At 41.8% G+C, this 18,248-nt stretch overlaps 1 protein-coding gene across 3 annotated transcripts in view; it reads right to left on the bottom strand.

Moving 5' to 3' along the window:
- Positions 1-5,301: 5,301 nt before the first annotated feature.
- Positions 5,302-18,248, bottom strand: part of sea (mitochondrial citrate transporter scheggia) — a 138,060-nt gene continuing 125,113 nt past the window's right edge. For all 3 annotated transcript variants that reach the window (XR_012893967.1, XM_075887753.1, XM_037419026.2), the window contains one exon: positions 5,302-17,379. Coding sequence is in view for 2 of the 3 variants with exons in the window: in XM_075887753.1 (XP_075743868.1) it covers positions 17,265-17,379 (115 nt within the window). In the remaining variant the exon portion in view is untranslated. The remainder of the gene's footprint in view (positions 17,380-18,248) is intronic.

The following is an 18,248-nucleotide window of genomic DNA, read 5'->3' as shown; positions in this document are numbered from 1 at the left end:
GTGGATTAGGGAACAAACGGGGGTTAAGGATATCATAGCTGAAATCAAGAAGAAGAAATGGACATGGGCAGGGCATGTAGCGCGTAGACAGGATAACCGCTGGTCATTAAGGGTAACTGACTGGATTCCCAGAGAAGGGAAGCGGGTTAGGGGGAGACAGAAGGTTAGGTGGGCAGATGAGATTAAGAAGTTTGCGGGTATAAATTGGAAGCAGCAAGCACAGGACCGGGTTAACTGGCGGAACATGGGAGAGGCCTTTGTCCTGCAGTGGACGTAGTCAGGCTGATGATGATGATGGTGCGCCTGCTCGCCGGCATTAATTTCGTCCCGTCATGCTGGCGTTGCCACGCCAGGTGCCAGTCCTGCCATATACTCACAGGCGCGCTGCGTTGCTTTGACGCATGCGCGTTTCAGTGCGTCCGGCGACTCTCCATAATGAAAAGAGGGAGACGCAGTATTGTCTTAGTAACGCATCGGCACTAAATGCAACATGTCGCATTTCACGCCAGTTGCCATCGGGCGGCGCCGACTCACGCTGGTCGCGCCTGGCATCAGACTATACAGTGCTCGCGTTTTGCTAACGTAGCGTCACTGTGCCCAGTGTGCTTGAGCGTCAACGCTAAATGGGAGTATATTGGGCCCTTCATGATGCGCTCGCCACCGTTTTGCTAGCTTCACGGATTCCAAATTCTGTGTTACGTGACGTTAATAGATGACGAAGGTATATGACTGGTGGAAACATGATAACCCTGACACGCATGTCATGTAGGAACATATCAACATACCATGCTCATAATGTGCTCACGGCCGGTTTGCCAGCTCCACATATACTAAATTTGATATCACGCGACATGAACAGATGACGAAGGTGAACGACACATCCAAACATGATAATCATGACACGGAAGTCATGTACGGCATCATTTTCTTCCACCTCGTAACGTTGTGCTGATTTTAAAGAGACATATCAACATTTCTCATTCGTGCATGGTTCGCATATCGATTCCCACTGTACGTGCGATCTGCCAATTTTTATTGACACAAGAGGACAGAGCGCTATCTTTTAGCGCTCTGTCCTCTTGTGTCGGTCTGCTCGGCCGTTTCTTTTTCCCCGTAATGCGCTATACCAGTCCAAGTACGACGAACCAACTCGCCCAATCTTGTATACTCGTGGCGTTCTCATCCGTTGCTACGTGAATGCTCCCGTGCTGTCACAGGCCGCGCGTGTTATTCAGCAAGGCAGACAAGCTGTTTTGTAGTTAGATGGGCTAACGCCGTCGGCATTTGCCCTTGGGCATTGTTTATCAAGTGCTGATCGTTTGTTGATCATTGTTTATCGAGTGCTGGTTTTAAATAACGGAATGAACCGCGCCTAGCAGAAGTCGAGCGCGGCGCTGCTGTGCAATTAAGAGGCCGTTTTGTTCGGCAAGGTTCCTTTTATCTTGATTCTTGACTTGCCACGTAATATATCATCCAGAATGCGCTTATTTGTGGATGACTGTATTGTTTACCGCGCCATCACGAACGACGGTGACTATGTAGCTCTTCAAAACGACCTTAACGCTATTTTGCATTGGTGTGAAATCTGGCTTATGTCCCTTAACCTGTACAAATGCAAGTTTGTATCATTCACTCGCAAGTGTACCGTATTTACTCGATTCTACCGCGCCCTCGATTGTAACGCGCACCCGATTTCCACCGTGAAAAAAAAAAAAAAAAAAACGTAAGACATCGACTGAAACGCGCACCCATTTTTTCTTGCTAGCCCGCACAATCACACCACTTGAAAAAACGACTCCTTTCGGGAGGGTCTTCCATTTAAATATGAGGTACAGGCGAAGCTTGTGCCCATCTGACGTGTAACAGAGCATTGCCGTCACTGTAGTTTTACCGTGGACCGATGTCAGCACACGAACTTGCCTCGTCCCCTTCTTCCCGACGGTTGTGGTGCCAGGCATGTCGAAGTCAAGAGGCGTCTGATCAGCATTCTCGATTTGCCCAAGCAGGTAGCCGTTGTTGCGCCGCAAGTTTAGGACGAACCTCTGAAAACTGTGAAGCTTTTCATCGTACTCCTCCGCAAATTTTTTCGCATATGCATGTTCCCCTTCGGAGGAAAAAGCCTTCCCTCTTCATAAAGTTAGTTAGCCAGCACCTGCTCGCTTTAAACTGGCTCCGCATAAGACCTTTTTCTAAGACTAATTACATAGCCCGCACTTGGAGCAGTTCTGTGGTCATGGGCCGCTGTGCCACTCGCTGCTCAAGCACATACTCGCCGAGCAGCTCTTTAATTTGCGGAAACCGACCCTGCTGTGGTCCACTGAAGCCTTTGCGTGAAGCTTTGCTGTCGACAATCTTCTGCTTTTGTTTCCGCCGGTCCCGCACGCACGTTTCGGGAACTCCGAACGACCGCGATGCGGCCCGATTTCCGTCCGTTTCTGCACACGCGATGACTTTTCTTTTAAGAGCGGCATCGTGGTGCACTCGAGTTTTTTGGAGTCGGCCCTTCCACGCCGTCGATGCTAATGCACTACTAGATGACGAACTCCTCAGCACACCTACGAAGTGCCGCACATGAGACACACATAGGCAGAAATGGCCGACGCGCCATGCCGACGCACGTAGAGGGCGGCCATTTTGGATTTGCCGATGGCAATAGATTGACCGTAATTTTTTTGTTCGTACTCGATTCTAACGCGCATGCGATTTATGAACTCGCTTAAACGGAAAAAAGGTGCGCGTTAGATTCGAGTAATTACGGTAACACTTCCACCTTTAAATATATCCTAAACAACTTACCTGCCTACCATGCTTTCTCATAGAAGTATCTGGGCGTGCATCTAACTCACAATCTTTCCTGGTCCCTGCATATAACTACTGTTTGTGCAAAAGCCTCCAGAACCTTGGGATACTTACGTGGTAATTTGAAACACTGCCCTACGAATGTCCGTGAACTAGCCTATTTAACGTACGTCCGTCCTCAACTTGAATTCGCTTCGTCTGTTTGGTCCCCTTATCAAAAATACTTAATTTCTATGATCGAATCAATTAAAAACTGTGCTGCACATTTCATCTCTCAGAAATATAGCCGTCATTTTAATGCAACTCAAATAAAACTTGATAACTCTCCCGAACCCTTGGAAACACGTCACGCTGTTGCAATCGTTTGCTTACTTCACAAATATGTAAACTTCCCTTATCTATTCTCCTTCCCCTAAAACTCCCGTACGCATGTCATATCGAATAAACAACCAGCGAAGTTTAAACGCATTTATGTAAACTTCCCTTATCTATTCTCCTTCCCCTAGAAACTCCCGTACGCATGTCATATCGAATAAACAACCAGCGAAGTTTAAACGCATTTACGGCCGCACCCAAGCATTTAACTTATCAGCACTGCCCACAGTCGTTGCACCATGGAATGATCTTCCTAACACAATAGTTTCAATCACTGACCATAACCAAGTATACCGGCATTCCTTTCCATAAAAATATAGCTCTGTATACCTGTACATAACTGCAAATGTGTTCTTAGTTCCTCGTGCTCATGTTTTGGCACCAGTTATTTTGAGTACCTGCCATTTATTCAACTTTGTATTAGACACCATTATTGTAACTACATTGTTTTTGCATGCCCTTCCCCTAAACATTGTTATATTACCACATTGTAATGTTTTTGTACTCTATTGCTTCTGTTATATTTTGTTTTCTCGCCCCCCTTACTCAATGTCTCTACGGGAACCTGTAAGATAATGTGAATAAATAAATAAATGAAAATACCTCTTTTGAGAATGAGGCGGCCAGGATAGAAGAGGACTGCAGCTGCCACCCAGTCCCATGAAGAACTTGCTTCTGGGCGAGGTGGTGCCCTAGTTTGCTGAACATTTCGCGACTGGCACAATGCTAGAAACATTAAAAAAAACAAAAAAAAAACAGGGGAGGCTGTCTATTTCTTCCCTGCTTTTTTTCATGTTCCCAATAACGAAATATTCACTCCCATGACCTTACATTCCACATTGAGTCGGATGCCGATGTTAACCATGTTGCATTTAACCAAATATGAAACACGGTGGTCACATTTTTATTTCATAACACTTGTCATGAAACACCTCACTGATGTAATTTCACACTACTCTGCCATTATTATTGTAATTTTGATGGGGAGGGTCAATGCCATGCTTGTGTGAATCTCGGATTTTAAAACAGCATGTTGCAGTAAAAACAGTGCACCCTCAGAGATGGCCATGCATAAACTATGTAAATACCATTTTTAAGTGCAAATTTAAGGTGTGGCCCCTTTTCAGTGATCTGCCTACACATCTGTAACTTCACCACTGTGTGAAAGAAAAATGTTGCTAATTTTCCTTTTAGTGCATTTTGTCCTTAGAGTTGCATTTCTATGTACTTTTCCTAATTACATTTCAATGTTCTTTTCTATCCTTTGTTTTGCACTATAATATTGAGTCTTCCAAAGCTTTTATTATTTTAGTACTTGTGTTCATTTTATGCATGCATACTATAACCCCCTCCATAAAATGTGCTCGAGCCTTTAGGGTAGATGAATAAACAATGTTACCAAAATTAACGAGTGAAAACCGATTCGATATTTGCTTGTGGGTCCTTTTAATTTGAGCCTGCAAAGAATCGCAAGTCTTCACAATGCATGGGAATGTGAACCTCTTTGCAGCCCAGTGGCTTAGTCTATAAATGCACATGGTGCATTCTGTTACATGGTGCCACCCTTCATGTGCTGGACAATACAAACTAGCACTGACACCCAGTTCCGTACTGTTAAATGCACCTTATTTCAACCTGCTCACTGTACTTACTGGAATCCAAAGAAAAGAAAGCCAGCCAGTTGACTTAAGAATGCTCAAAGTTATGTAAAATACATACGCTACTGTTGCTCATATCAAAACTTGCCCTAGTTCCCAAATAATGTGAAGAAAGCAGACTGCCTTTAAGGTGACGATAAGCATATCAGCTTACAGTTCAGTTCTATAGGTTAAAGACTCGAGACTGCTAAAGCTTCCTGCAAGTTAAGTTCATCATTGGCAACGTTGTGGTTGTACCCTCGTAATGACATTAAAATAATTAAGTGCAAAAAGCCCATTTGCTAAAGAGAAGATTTGCAGCATCCCAACACATTTCTTGCTTCAGTGTAAGCATTGGCTGCTGCTCATAAAACTGATATGATAAAGATTTGCCAATTTGCAGCATCGCCACAGCACTGAATGTTCTTCATGGTAATGTAGGCAGGAACTTTTTTCAGGATGATAGGCACTCAAGCAAGGCACAGACAAGTACTGCCGCATGCCATTTTATGTGAGATATCTTTGTAAACAAAACTCAGAGGTGCCCCTCCAAAAATAAGACTCTCACTCTCTAGTCAGCTACTGAGTTTGAATTGTAGAACCGATTTTATACACTTGTTTAAGCCACACACCCAACTTTCCAGCCCAAAATTTGAAAAAGGTAAGAAAAACACAAGCAAAAATTGAGATCCTGATCAATGCATTAACAATGTACCTTCCAAAAAATGAATTTTAAGTAACATGCGAGAGCTTTTTGAACCAAAATGTCAGTGCTGGTGCTAATACTTACAGAAGTGAAGTCATGATAAAATTAATAGTATTATAATAACTGCTGTCCCAAAAGTAAAAAACGATTATGAGTGACATAGTCGTACAGGGCTCCCAGGGTTCTTCCACCTCAGGCCTAGCATTTTGCTCTCCGTCGAAATACAGCAATTTCAGCCGGGATTCCATCCCATGACCATTGGGACAGCACCACAACCACCATGGTGGATGATGTGTGATCAGAGAGGGAAGCATTAGACCAAAAGGCCTGGTTCCATGCACAAGCCACACGACGTCAGCCTGACCATGCCCAGTGCAGGGCAAGGGCTTTCCCGTGTTCCGCCGATCAACCCTGTCCTGTGCTTGCAGCTGCCCACAAACTTCTTAATCTCATCAGCCCACCGACCTTTCCGTCACCCCCTTAACGCATTTCTCTTCTCTTATGAGTCGTTGGAGGTCAGTTACCCTTAATGACCAGTAGTTATCCTGCCTACATGCTACAGCACTTGGCCCCTGTCCATTTCGTCTTCTAGATTTCAACTACGATGCCCTAAAGCCCCATTTGTTCCCTGACCCACTCCGCTCTCTGTCTCCTATTAAGCTTACAACTATCATTTTGCTTTCCATTGCTCGGTGCGCTGTCCTCCATCTAAGATGAACCCTCTGCAGGTACCTTCAATAGTTAATGCGATATTTGAACTTACCTCGTAATAAGACACAAATTCTGACGAATGCTGCAATTGTTTTTTCCAATCAAGTGACCTAGTACTGACCGTGCAGTATAGCAATAATTTTGCACCCCAAAACCACAATATATTTGAGAGACGCCGCAGTGGGGGGTTCTAGAAATTTCATATAATGTCGCAAAAGCTGAAGTTTAAAGAATGAATTATTCAGATGCAATGGCAGCCTGTCATCAACAGAATGACTAGAAACAGGTACACTCCACATAACGCAGGGTCTGAATGATAAAAAGAACAACACCTCACAATGATTTAACTTAAAACTGCGCTCAGGTAGAAGCAGACTGGACCGCATTCATCCTGTCTGCTTTTACTCAGGTGTCTCATCCCAAGCACAGTTTAAGTTTACATAACATGACTCACCACCTAGTTCCATAACACACTTACAATTGTTGTTGCTTGCACAAAAAGATTTATCAATGTCTACAAGACCATCACCCAAAATTTGGCCCGTTGTAACCCGGAATGTAATGCAAACAGCAGGCAGACATACTAAAGAATCAAGAGGTACTATGCAAAAATGATTTAAAAAGAAATTTTTAAATGTTACCTAGGACATGTATATGAAAATAACTATATATCATTTTACAAAGCATAGAACACCCTAAGGACTGTCATAGTGGCCACAAGACCATGCACGTAAAATAACACCAGCACATGACATCCCACTACCAGCAGCACTGCAACGCTACACTAAAAGTCCAGGCTCTTCAATAAAGGCCAGTAGATTGCCTAGGTCACACGCACTCTTGTACTCAAAAGATTGATAGCAAAGAACATGGGCCTGGTACAACATGGCACGATCATTTCTCAACAGTTCCACAAGACTGTGAAGCCAGCTGAATACAAGCTGTCATGGCAGCACTCTCCCCCACACTAGACGGCAACGTGTGCCAAAACAATACATGGCAAACAGAATCTTGGCAACCCCGAACGCTCACGTAGCACAGTATGAATCCGCTACTGTATTTCATGAGATGAACTAACATCATTTGACCTGTGTGCTGCTGTCACGCAATGAAATCAAATGTCATTTTAAATTGACCGTGACCTCAGCACTCCTGAGCCATCACTTCGGGTGAAGTGAAAATTTATTAGAACTTGCAAGTAATGTGCATGTATGCTCAACAGTAATTCATCACTAAAAAGGTGCTCCTAGAATACACACACACAACTTTACACAACTTGCCACAGCTGCATCACACAAAAGAAGTCAGGACAAGGGTCACTTGAAAAATAACATGGCTGATGATATGAGCGGGCATGAGTGTCCAGTGAACTAAAGTGTGAAAGCACAACTAGCTCCCAGCAGCAGCAATGAGATGGCAGCAGCTATTTTGCGAAGTCGCCACCTGATCAACACCTATGGCAACAGCGCACAAATAAAACATGGCTGGCATTAATCCACTGTAGTTGAGAATAGCTTTCTTTTATTAGAAACTTTTGCAAGTGCTATAATGTCATCAAATCAGTAACAAGTTAACCTTGAAAAGTAAAATATTTACAAATTGTCACAACAGCCATTTCACTAAAAGGTCCCTGGCGTCGAGACTACTGATTCGGTCCAAAATCGAATGCGAATACGTTTCGTGCACTCATTCGAGAAGAAGTGCCGTTTTCTACGAAAGGAGTTAGTTCCCTTATGTGGCTGCAAGCAAATAGCATTATAACCGAATGACATCAGCTGTAGATGGCATTAGACTTCCTGTGTGATTGGGGTATAACACGCTACTACTTACAATGAAAGGACTGGGCTTGTGATGGAAAAGTAATGCAAATATGTAAGAAATACAGACACACACCTCGGCTGTCTAAGCTTATTATGCAAGCCTGATAGAGCAGTTACAGGTGCAGAATTGCTTTGCACCGAGGCAACTGTGGTGATCTATCGCACACTATGATTGTCAAGAGCAGCAGAACAACACAGAATAACCTTGATGAGCAAGTTCCAGTGAAACAGCAACCTGGTTCATTGGGTACACTATAAAACATTGCCTAGTAATATAAATTCACAAGGATCCACCACAGACAAACAATATAAAGACTCATTTTTCTGTTTGTTTTTTCCAATAAGTGTCTGTGGAAAAATCCACACAAAAAAAAAAGCTATAAGTTGAACAAAGGCATTGAGATATCGGAAGGCTTGTCTAAGAACTTCACACTTGTAACAATCGCAAAGGTCACCATGAAGAAAAAAAAATGAAGCTATAAACAAACACTGCTATTGCTATTTGTTGGAATGCAAGCCTTTACGGTTGAATGCAGCACATCGGACATTCTTTAGTGCCTAAATACAATGCGCTTGCCTTTAAACAGCAAGCAATAGAGGCACTGTAGACAAGTGGTGCATATTTGGTGGACCACCCGAGTATACAGTCTGACTCAACGTGCTCAGTATGAACTTTTTGAGGCTTTTTATTAGTCCAGCACAGTCTGATGTCTAACTAAAAATGTTCCCGAACAGCCTTAACAGAGTTCAATTGCCTGCAAGCCATTTTGCATCAGAAAGTCCAGAATGGCACTGAAGTAAACTCCCCATAAATCAAGCTCAAGGAGGTCCCAGGACGAGCATAAATTATCAGAAGCTTGAATAATTGAAAGCCCTCTCGAATGCGACTCACCAACTTGTGTTGCAATGTTTTTCCTAGGGTTCACAGCAACATTATAAGATAATCTTGGATGAGTGCCGATAAAGCTTTTAGATGTCGGCAATCATATGGATGCTCGTTATATGGTGCATGCATGCATACGTGACTGTCCGAAAAAGTGTCTCGTATATCGAGACAACTCCATTACACTGTCAGTGTGCTTTTCCACAAAGCATCTGTGTTGCAGTGAAAGTAATTTAACAAATGTTTTGGCATAAGATGAGCCTAAGGCCAGACCATCATCTAGCTTTTTTTTCCCTCCATTCTGCTGTCAGTGTGCTTTTCCACAAAGCATCTGTGTGTTGCAGTGAAAGTGATTCAACAAATCTTTGGCATGAGATGGGATTAAGGCCAGACCATCATATAGCTTTTTTTTTTCCTCCTCAACATGCGAATCTTGATGCGTGAACCTGAGCTGTTATGGCTGCTTTGTAGGCAAGCAATGGACTTCATTTGCGACTGTTAGGAATATAAAAAGCAAATGCTAAGCTAAAAGTAAAAAAGTCAACACACTACAGGTTTTGCCGCTCACTTTATTCCAAGTGCCAACTTACATAATCTGCACGCCATTTAAATAATCTGAGTTCCAAGCTCTTTAATTTATGTGCAAAACATTCATTCCAAGTACCAACATATTTAATTCAAGTGCCAACTCAATGAGGCTGCGTGCCAGTGAGTTTAATCGAAGTGCCCACATGTTTAATCCCATTGCCAATGACTTTAATTCAAGTCATTTAATTCAAGTCAATTTAACTCCTGCTTGGGCCAGCACATTGGCCTGCAGTATTGTGAAAATAAATGAAATAAGTGCCAGTCAGTTTAATCCATGCACTAGAAACACATAGTTTGCCACTTTATAGAGTATAAATGTCACAATAATGTAAACATGAAGTCATAGGAAGAACTTTTTCCTCGCCTATACGTGCTAGCGCTTATGAAGTTAAGTGCGCAATGCTATTTCCCCCCAACGTTTTGATGTCATAGCTTCAAAATAAAAAAAACTGTATTATTTGCATTTATGGGTACTAAATGTATTTGCTCATAGAGTCCATCTTAGTCTATGCTTCGTCACTGCTGCAATATTCCGGCTAACCATGTACACCGTCGCATATGCATAGATTCGTGTCTGCTGAGCAGATGGCATTTGGCTACTTATTCGCTGAGGCATTCGCAGTCGTCTGCTCAGCCCGGTGATAACAAAGGTGAACGACAGATGATAATTCGTTCTTGAAATCAAAAACAACCATATAAATCTCAACCTGTGTTTATTTGGGTTCATGTGGAATTAGGTTTTTTTTTTTTATAAAAGCATCGAAGGATATACTCCTGTTCTCATGTGAAAGACAACGCTAGTGTTCCTGAAGTGTGTTTGCTTGAAACATGCATTCATCAAATACACATAATTTTGTTTGAATAAAAAGATAACTAATATGAATGTAATATATGACTTCCGCTTTCCACATCAACATCATGAGTTTGTCTTATGTGCACTGCAAAATGAAAACCTCTTCAAATTATTTCTAATTCGCTCTGCCCTGTGAGGACCCTCTTATTGAGCATGTACCTGCTTTTGACTCATCAATGGTCAAGTTTTCCATATCTTGGTATGCATTCCGGCACTCCAATAACCATATTATGACTTTCGCATTACATGACCTGGCCCGGTCATGTAAATCAAATCCAATTATGAGCTTTGTTGACGAACACAAAATATTGCTTAACATGTTCTTGCTTTTTTCTTTTCTTGCCATTGAAATGACTCCACCCGGGCCAAGCACTCATTTACAAACTTGTACATAGCAAAGTATAAGCACTCCCACCACGGCTCAAGCAAGCCGCGGCAGTAATTATTGTTTTCATGAATACTTGGGGCGAATATCAATAACAATGATTTATTCTACCTTCCAACTATTGTCTTTTATATTGTAGGAGCTGCGTTTCAAATGCACTGCCGTTTTTACGCCCCGCATTGTGCTTTTTGTGCATGGATTAAACTGACTGACACCTGAATTAAAGTCATTGGCAATTGGATTAAACACGATGGCACTTGGATTAAACTCACTGGCATGCGGCCTGATTGTGTTGGCGCTTGGATTAAATATGTTGGCACTTGGATTAAATGTTGGCACATGGGTTAAAGAGCTTGGTGCTCAGATTATTTCAATGGCGTGCAGATTATTTAGGTTGCAACTTGGATTAAAGTGAGCGGGAAAACCTGTAGTTTAGGCATAATAAGGGTAATACTATTTGAAAAAAAAAAAAAAAGTTACCCTAGAAAATTTGTGCTGTTTACATAGGCTTTCTTGGTTATTTTGAATATGTAACCATAATAACTTGCATAACTGTTTTGTAGCATCATAATGTGTAATATATTAAGCTCTTTTCTAACATACTTTTTGGCCCCAAAGCTTTCATGGTTATGAGTAGGGGTGTGCAAATAGTGAACTTCAGAACTGAATCGAATGCGAAAATGACCCTAGTATTGTACTAATAGGTTTCAAATAGAATGGCAATCATTTCAAAAGCAGTTGTTGACTGGTAACGTAACATATCCAAAAACAGCCCAGGAATTATACAGAATTTCAATTGAAACGAATGAAACAAATGTTAACAACATCTAACAAGAAGCATCGAGATTGGTTCTAAGCAACAAAAAATACCAGAATTCTTTAAACTGAGGACGGAATGTTTAGAGTTGCAGATAGAGCGTTCAAATTATTATGCAACTACAGGATAAAATACAGCAGTGACTACAGTATTCAAGGTGGCACTTTGTCAACAGCTTTTAAATAACTTATTCATACATATTGAGCAATCTTCATGAGTTAGTATTATCATGAATGTCATGGTGAAATCAGTAGATTGGTGATTCTGTCGTTTCAGCAACACTGATTTTAAGCGAAAGTGCCTAAGATTTGTGATTATTAGAGCATCGATAGTCCTATAATTGATTGATTTATTGATATGTGGGGTTTAACATCCCGAAATTACTACACGATTATGAGAAACGCCGTAGTGGAGGGCTCCGAAAATTTTGACCACCTGAGGTTCTTTAACGTGCACCCACATCTGAGCACATAGGCCTACAGCATTTTCGCCTCCATCGAAAATGCAGCCGCCTCAGCCGGGATTCAATCCCGCGACCTGTGGGTCAGCAGCAGAGTACCTTAGCTACTAGACCACCGCCGCGGAGCCGATAGTCCTGTAAGTACATGGGCTGCGTGAATCTGGGTAATTTGAATAAGATACCAAAGAAAGTTATCCATCACTCGTCAAAAGTCGAGTTATTTCGGGCATCATTTCATCGTTGCTCATGATATAAAAAGTGTACAATATTTCCAATATGTACTATGCGATTTCAGCATCGAATTGAATAAATTTTATTCGATTTATGAGCCAATAAGGGTCCGCTAATACCAAAATTGAAACCTCAAAATGTTTGAGTTGTTTGTTTGTCCTGAATATGGGATCTTTTTTTTATGATGATTAGTAGTACTGAATGGTGATGTTAAAATATTGTAATTTGATATTGAAGTGATATGAGTTGGCAGGATCTCATCACACCACCAAGACGTAGACCGAGGCCCCGTGTGATGCTCTACGACTAAGTATTGTTGACGTCGAAGAACTTTTTTGGGGTGTGCACAATGTGCGGACTGGCACCCGCAGGGGAATATTGTTCATCGCCCCTCTCGTTCCGTCATCGGGCTGCCCTCATAATGGTTTTGGCTGCTTCCGCCAGCAATGCTTTTCTTTCTTCTGAGGGGGACAGGCTCAAAGTACCGACATAATTTCATTCTTCAGCATGCAAGGGTCTTTATATTTTGATAGATTTGAGCCCGGTGCGTTGAGCATCATTGAAACATGAGCCATGGCCTTTGAGATGGGGCGTGGGCATCTCCCTGGCGAAATCCACGAGTATCGCCTCATGTGCTTGGCTATCGTGAGATGGTGCATTCATTGCGTATTACAGTGGCAGTGGAGACTGCGGCAGAAAGCATGATTGATATGCGAGGTTTAACGTCCCAAAACCACCATATGATTATGAGAGACGCCATCGCAGCAGAAAGCAGAGCGCACGGGATTCCAGCGGGCAAACTTTTTTTTTTTCACGTACGAGCAAGAATCACCAGCAGAAACTTCTGGCTGTACTGAAGGCAAGTATTTTTTACTGTTACTGCCTTTATTTTAGTTCAATTTACGAAGAAAAGGATGGCAACTGCTGAAGGTATCAGTTCGTCGGCGGCAGTATTACTTTTTTTCATTACAACTTGTTTTGTCTCGGTGCTAAATACCTCGATTTGAGAAATACAAGCCTCCTTTCTAGAGACATAGGTGAAAACTAGGTGAATTGTTGTTAAATCATATTGCCCTGCTATCGTGACACATCATTTCACTTTTTATCACGTACGGATATTTATGAGGTGTTCAACCGAACCACAGTTACACTATAGATAACAGAGTGCCCTGGTCATGTGACTGAAGTAAAATTATAAGTAATTTTCCCAAAATATTGGAGGCTTTGACTAGCCGACCTACATTCACTCCCCATGTCTTTCATGGTGAAAGTGCCATAATTGTCATCGTCTCCTCTTTCGCCATCTGAATTTTGATTATGTTTTGTTAGCACAATGGCAATGTCAGTGTCGTCTTCATTTACTGTATTCTCGACAGCATCCAAATCAAAGGGTCGGACATGTAGCACAACGGCGCCTTTCTAAGTATTCGCCGAGATAGACTACTAAAGAAAGAAAAAGCGAAGATAGTCACTGCTATGTAACACCGCAGTGTTCAATACCAGCTACATCAAGCCCTGAATGCATATTGCATAGTTCTTGAAGAAGTAAAACATTTCAATGTTCGTTTTTAAATTGCTCAACGTATCCACTGGACAACATATCAAGTACGAATGGGTGACCATAAGTGACCAAAACGTGCCTGTAACCAGCCCGCAGTCAGTAGAACTGGAAATGTTCGGTCTAGACGTAGTCTCAACGCACGACGACCGCCTCCACCCTCCTTCCTGTCTATCAGCTGCTTCTGTGGTGCGAACGGAAGATCCTTGAAACAGCGTCACAATCAAAAACAGCGCTAGTTCCATGAAAGGGAAAAAAATGCAACGCTTTTAAGTGAGTGCGACCCATGAGCGTAGAACGTGGCACTTTTCCGACGTCACTTGTTGATCGGGCTGTCAATTTTTTTTTTCTTCGCCACTGCCCTGTATACTACTATATAGCCTGCCAACTTGAAAGTACAGTGAGGCCCCGCCGTGGTGGTCTAGTGACTAGGGTACTCGGCTGCTGACCCGCAGGTCGTGGGATCGAATCCCGGCTGCAGCGGCTGCATTTCCGATGGAGGCGGAAATGTTGTAGGCCCGTGTGCTCAGATTTGGGTGCACATTAAAGAACCCCAGGTGGTCGAAATTTCCGGAACCCTCCACTGCAGCGTCTCTTATAATCATATGATGGTTTCGGGATGTTAAATCCCACAAATCAATCAATCAATCAAAGTAAAGTAAAGTATGTTTCCAGCACATGCGGATCTCCTTGCTGAGGCATCGCAATTATAAGTACTCAAATATGGGTAGCACAAATCTGCAGCAAAAAAGCTCATTTCAGAATATATACGCCCCAGAATTGACTTTGCCTCTTGTACACCTCGAGCTAACATTTACAAATGAGCGCGATGTTATATAAAAGTGCTAAACTAATTTGTGCTCGCTACATGCAAGCTGCATAACAGTGCGGCAGCTTTTCCGATCCCCTGTGAGAGCGCCGCAGAGCCGAGAAAAGAGTAGGCCATGTCCGCCTCTGGAAACGCGCTCCCTTCGCGCGATTGGGACAGCCTGAGAGAAACGCGCTGCATGCTCGCCCTCTCGAAGGCCTTGCATGAGTGCACGTAGTCTCAGATGCCCTACATGCATTAGTTTATGATATGTATGTGGTTGTTTAAAATTGACATAAAATTGCTCTCTGTTAATGATACTAGCCTTAATTATTTGATGTATTAGAGCATTTATTATTCACTTTCGGTATTAGCACACACAATGCTACAAATAACAGTAAAAAAGTCGCAAGCAAAACTTTTGTTGTCAGAGGTCTTTAGGGGGTCATATTGCTCCACCTTTACTGTAGAATGCAAATAAGTAACAGGAAGGAGTGTATAAGACATTTTAATGAAGAAAAATTGCGACGTAAAAAGTCTTAAAATCATCAGCCCATTAAGTTTGTATTACTTATATTAGTGATATCAGGTTTTGAAGGAAATAACCACTCTTAACATATTAACAAATAGATGGAAAAAACTGCGTACCAATCTGTTCATCAGAAGTACCAAAAACACAATGTCCAAACTCAAGCAGTTGCCCGATATGGTGTCTTCAAAAAAGAAAATTTTAAACGTACAAATGAAAGCTCACCTAGGAAGCAAAGATTTGCTTTTTAAGATAATTTCTTCTATCATGAGAGCTTTGGAATCATGGTCATTTTAAGCATGTTGCTCAGGTTTACTCCTCAAGCGAAATGCAATGGCAAGGTGATTATTTCCAGGACACAATGAGCTCTACATAGCTTTTAATAGCCAACTTGTGCTCCTTGAAGACTATATTGACCTGCTTAAATTTCAGTTTCCACCTTGATTTCTCGCCATGAAAGTAGAGAAACTAAACCTTCAGGGTTAAGTAAAAAAAAAAGTAATTTTGAAAAAAAAAAAGACCTGTATTTTTCAAGTAGCATTCCCCTTTACCTGAATTATGCTCAGGAGCAGTTTGATTTCAGAAACTACAGTGAGAACATAAAGGGCCAACCGAAAAATTTTAAGTCAGTCTGCATTAAGTTAATCCAAGTTGGAATTATTGAGGGTCTGCCACAAGGTATACTAATGCAAGATAGCTAAAGTAGCAAAGTACACCTTAGCTGAATGACAAGGTCTGTAGGTTCGCAAGTCATGCCGTTCCAGCTGGAATGTATGCCACAAAGCTTTATAGCAAATCATTAAAAAAAGAAGAAAGAAAACTGTTCCCAGAATATGTAACAATATGATAAATTAGTTTGTAAAAAGGCCAAAACATAAAAAATGAACAAGACAACAATGATTGCAACAGAAGAGTAAACAAAAAGCCATGCAGTCATATGGCTTATCTGAATGAAGTAATGTTGTGAGAGAGAAGTCCAATCCTACTTCAAAATGCAATAAATGAAGGCCACAAGTTATAAGTATGAACCATGGTCCCAGAATGACCAAATACAGGTGCTCACTACTAAATGGAGATATTGAAACAATAATCGCAACCATAGTAAGAGAGCAACCGAAATTATAGTGGTGGTCACAGTCGCTCACAACTGCTCAAGCTGCCACAAGCAATGACTACGTGGAACAGTCTCGAAAGAAGAAAACCTAAAAAGTTCCAATTCTCCAGAAAAGCATAATAAGAACAAAGACATGGGCACCCTGTGTGCCAAGACAACTTCCGAAATTTCCTAGATGTAGCAAAAAAAAACATTCTCGTACATGCAACACATATGCAAATTTGGCAGTAGTGCCTTCACTTTCTTGGAAAATAGTAAAGACACGAAATTCCTTTTTTTTTTTTTTTCAGGTGTCAAATGCCCAAGTGATGTCTTGATATGATCTTTAAAGCCATTATTCAGATACACAGATTATTCATCAACTTTTAATAGATCTAATGGGAATGGTATCAGCTCCTCTCACAAATGCATCGGCCACTGATGATGTGACAATGATGCAAAAATTCAAATTATAGTGTATGCCATTATTCTGTCATGCTGCTTTATGCTGCATACATGACAAATGGTGTGTACAAGGTTTGCTCCACAAGACCAGGTTAAAATAGTAACTGCAACAAAACTGTATGTGAGAAATACTGAAAAGTTTCATTTTCCAGCTTCAGCAAACACAATGCACAATGAGTCCTTGGAACCCAAGCCAAAACCTCACTAACAACGTCGCAGCCCAAATATTTTGCCTGGTTAGACTGGCCCTCGCGATGCAATAGATAATCACGGTATGTTTGCACGCTTAACAGAAAAAAAAAATATGAAAGCAGGAAATAAAAAAAAATCACCGTCCTAACAGCAACACTACACTCACGTTCCATAATAAACTTGGAAATGTCCAACTGACAACCAACCACTTAAAGCAATAAAACATCTTCCCAAAAGCATGTTCCTGTGAGCATCACCGGGGGTAAAAGAACACCAAACATCACTAGAAGCCACACTGAGGGTTCAGAACTGCCATGTCGGCCAGGTTCAAGTTGAGTGCTCGAGAGGGACTGCTTAACTCGTCTTCCAGATCTTGTTGAAGAGGTCCATGAATGAATCGTAGATCATGAACGTGATGGCTACATCGAGGCAGACGCGGCTCAGACGTGGAATCGTGCCCTTGTAGAAGCTGTGCATAAAAAGCAGGAGAAAAGGCCGCTTATCAAAATCACCATCACTGATGACAACTACTAGTTATCTATAGCCCCTACAGGACTATATGAAGTGTTGCTAACAAAATAAGGCTGCCCTTCGTGGATATTGATCGATTGATTCAAACTTTATTTCAGAGGACACCAACTTTCTCATTTCTTCATGGATCACGATGAAAACTGGCACACTCATTGGAAATGTTTTTTTAATGCTATAGGAATTTAATGAATATCAAATATACTTGGGTAATGAACAAAATTTTTTCTTTGAAAAATCTAAGCGAAGTCGAGGTGCGTTTATTCTGCGGAGCAAATTTTATGAGAACTTTTTTGGGATGAGCCTAAAATGCACTAACAAAAGAAATAAAAAGAAGAGTCTAGCAGCTTAACCTTTTGCAATTGACATACGTGCACACTGTTTGGAAATAGCTTCTTTGTTGCACTTTGCATCTTCGGTGGTTGAAGGCGCAAGCTGTCTCCGCGTCGCCTGTACACTCCGTAAAAGCATTTTGCAGCCTTTTTTGCTTGCAATCATTCCAGCGCAACAGTGGTATCAGCTGGCGTTTAGAGGAGCGCCCAGAAGCGTGTGCTACGAGGCAGTTTGCCAACTCCATGGCAACCTTGCACAATGACTGCAACGACGTCTTTGACATTGCAGTAAGTAACCAACATTGCTGTAAGCTACCATCGAAGCATCAAAATAAACCAACGATAACAAGATAAATGACGAAGTACAGCTCCCGCCTCGCTGTTCACATGAGAAGTGACTGTAGATAAGCTATCCTCTCTCTTGTGTTCCTTGACGTAGGCACGGATAACAAGCATGAAGAGCGAATTAAAACGAAAG

This window comes from Rhipicephalus microplus, chromosome 3 (genome assembly GCF_043290135.1).
Source record: "Rhipicephalus microplus isolate Deutch F79 chromosome 3, USDA_Rmic, whole genome shotgun sequence".
NCBI lineage: Eukaryota > Metazoa > Arthropoda > Arachnida > Ixodida > Ixodidae > Rhipicephalus > Rhipicephalus microplus.
Note: the sequence above shows the minus strand (reverse complement) of the source record. Positions and strands in the feature narration are given on the sequence as shown.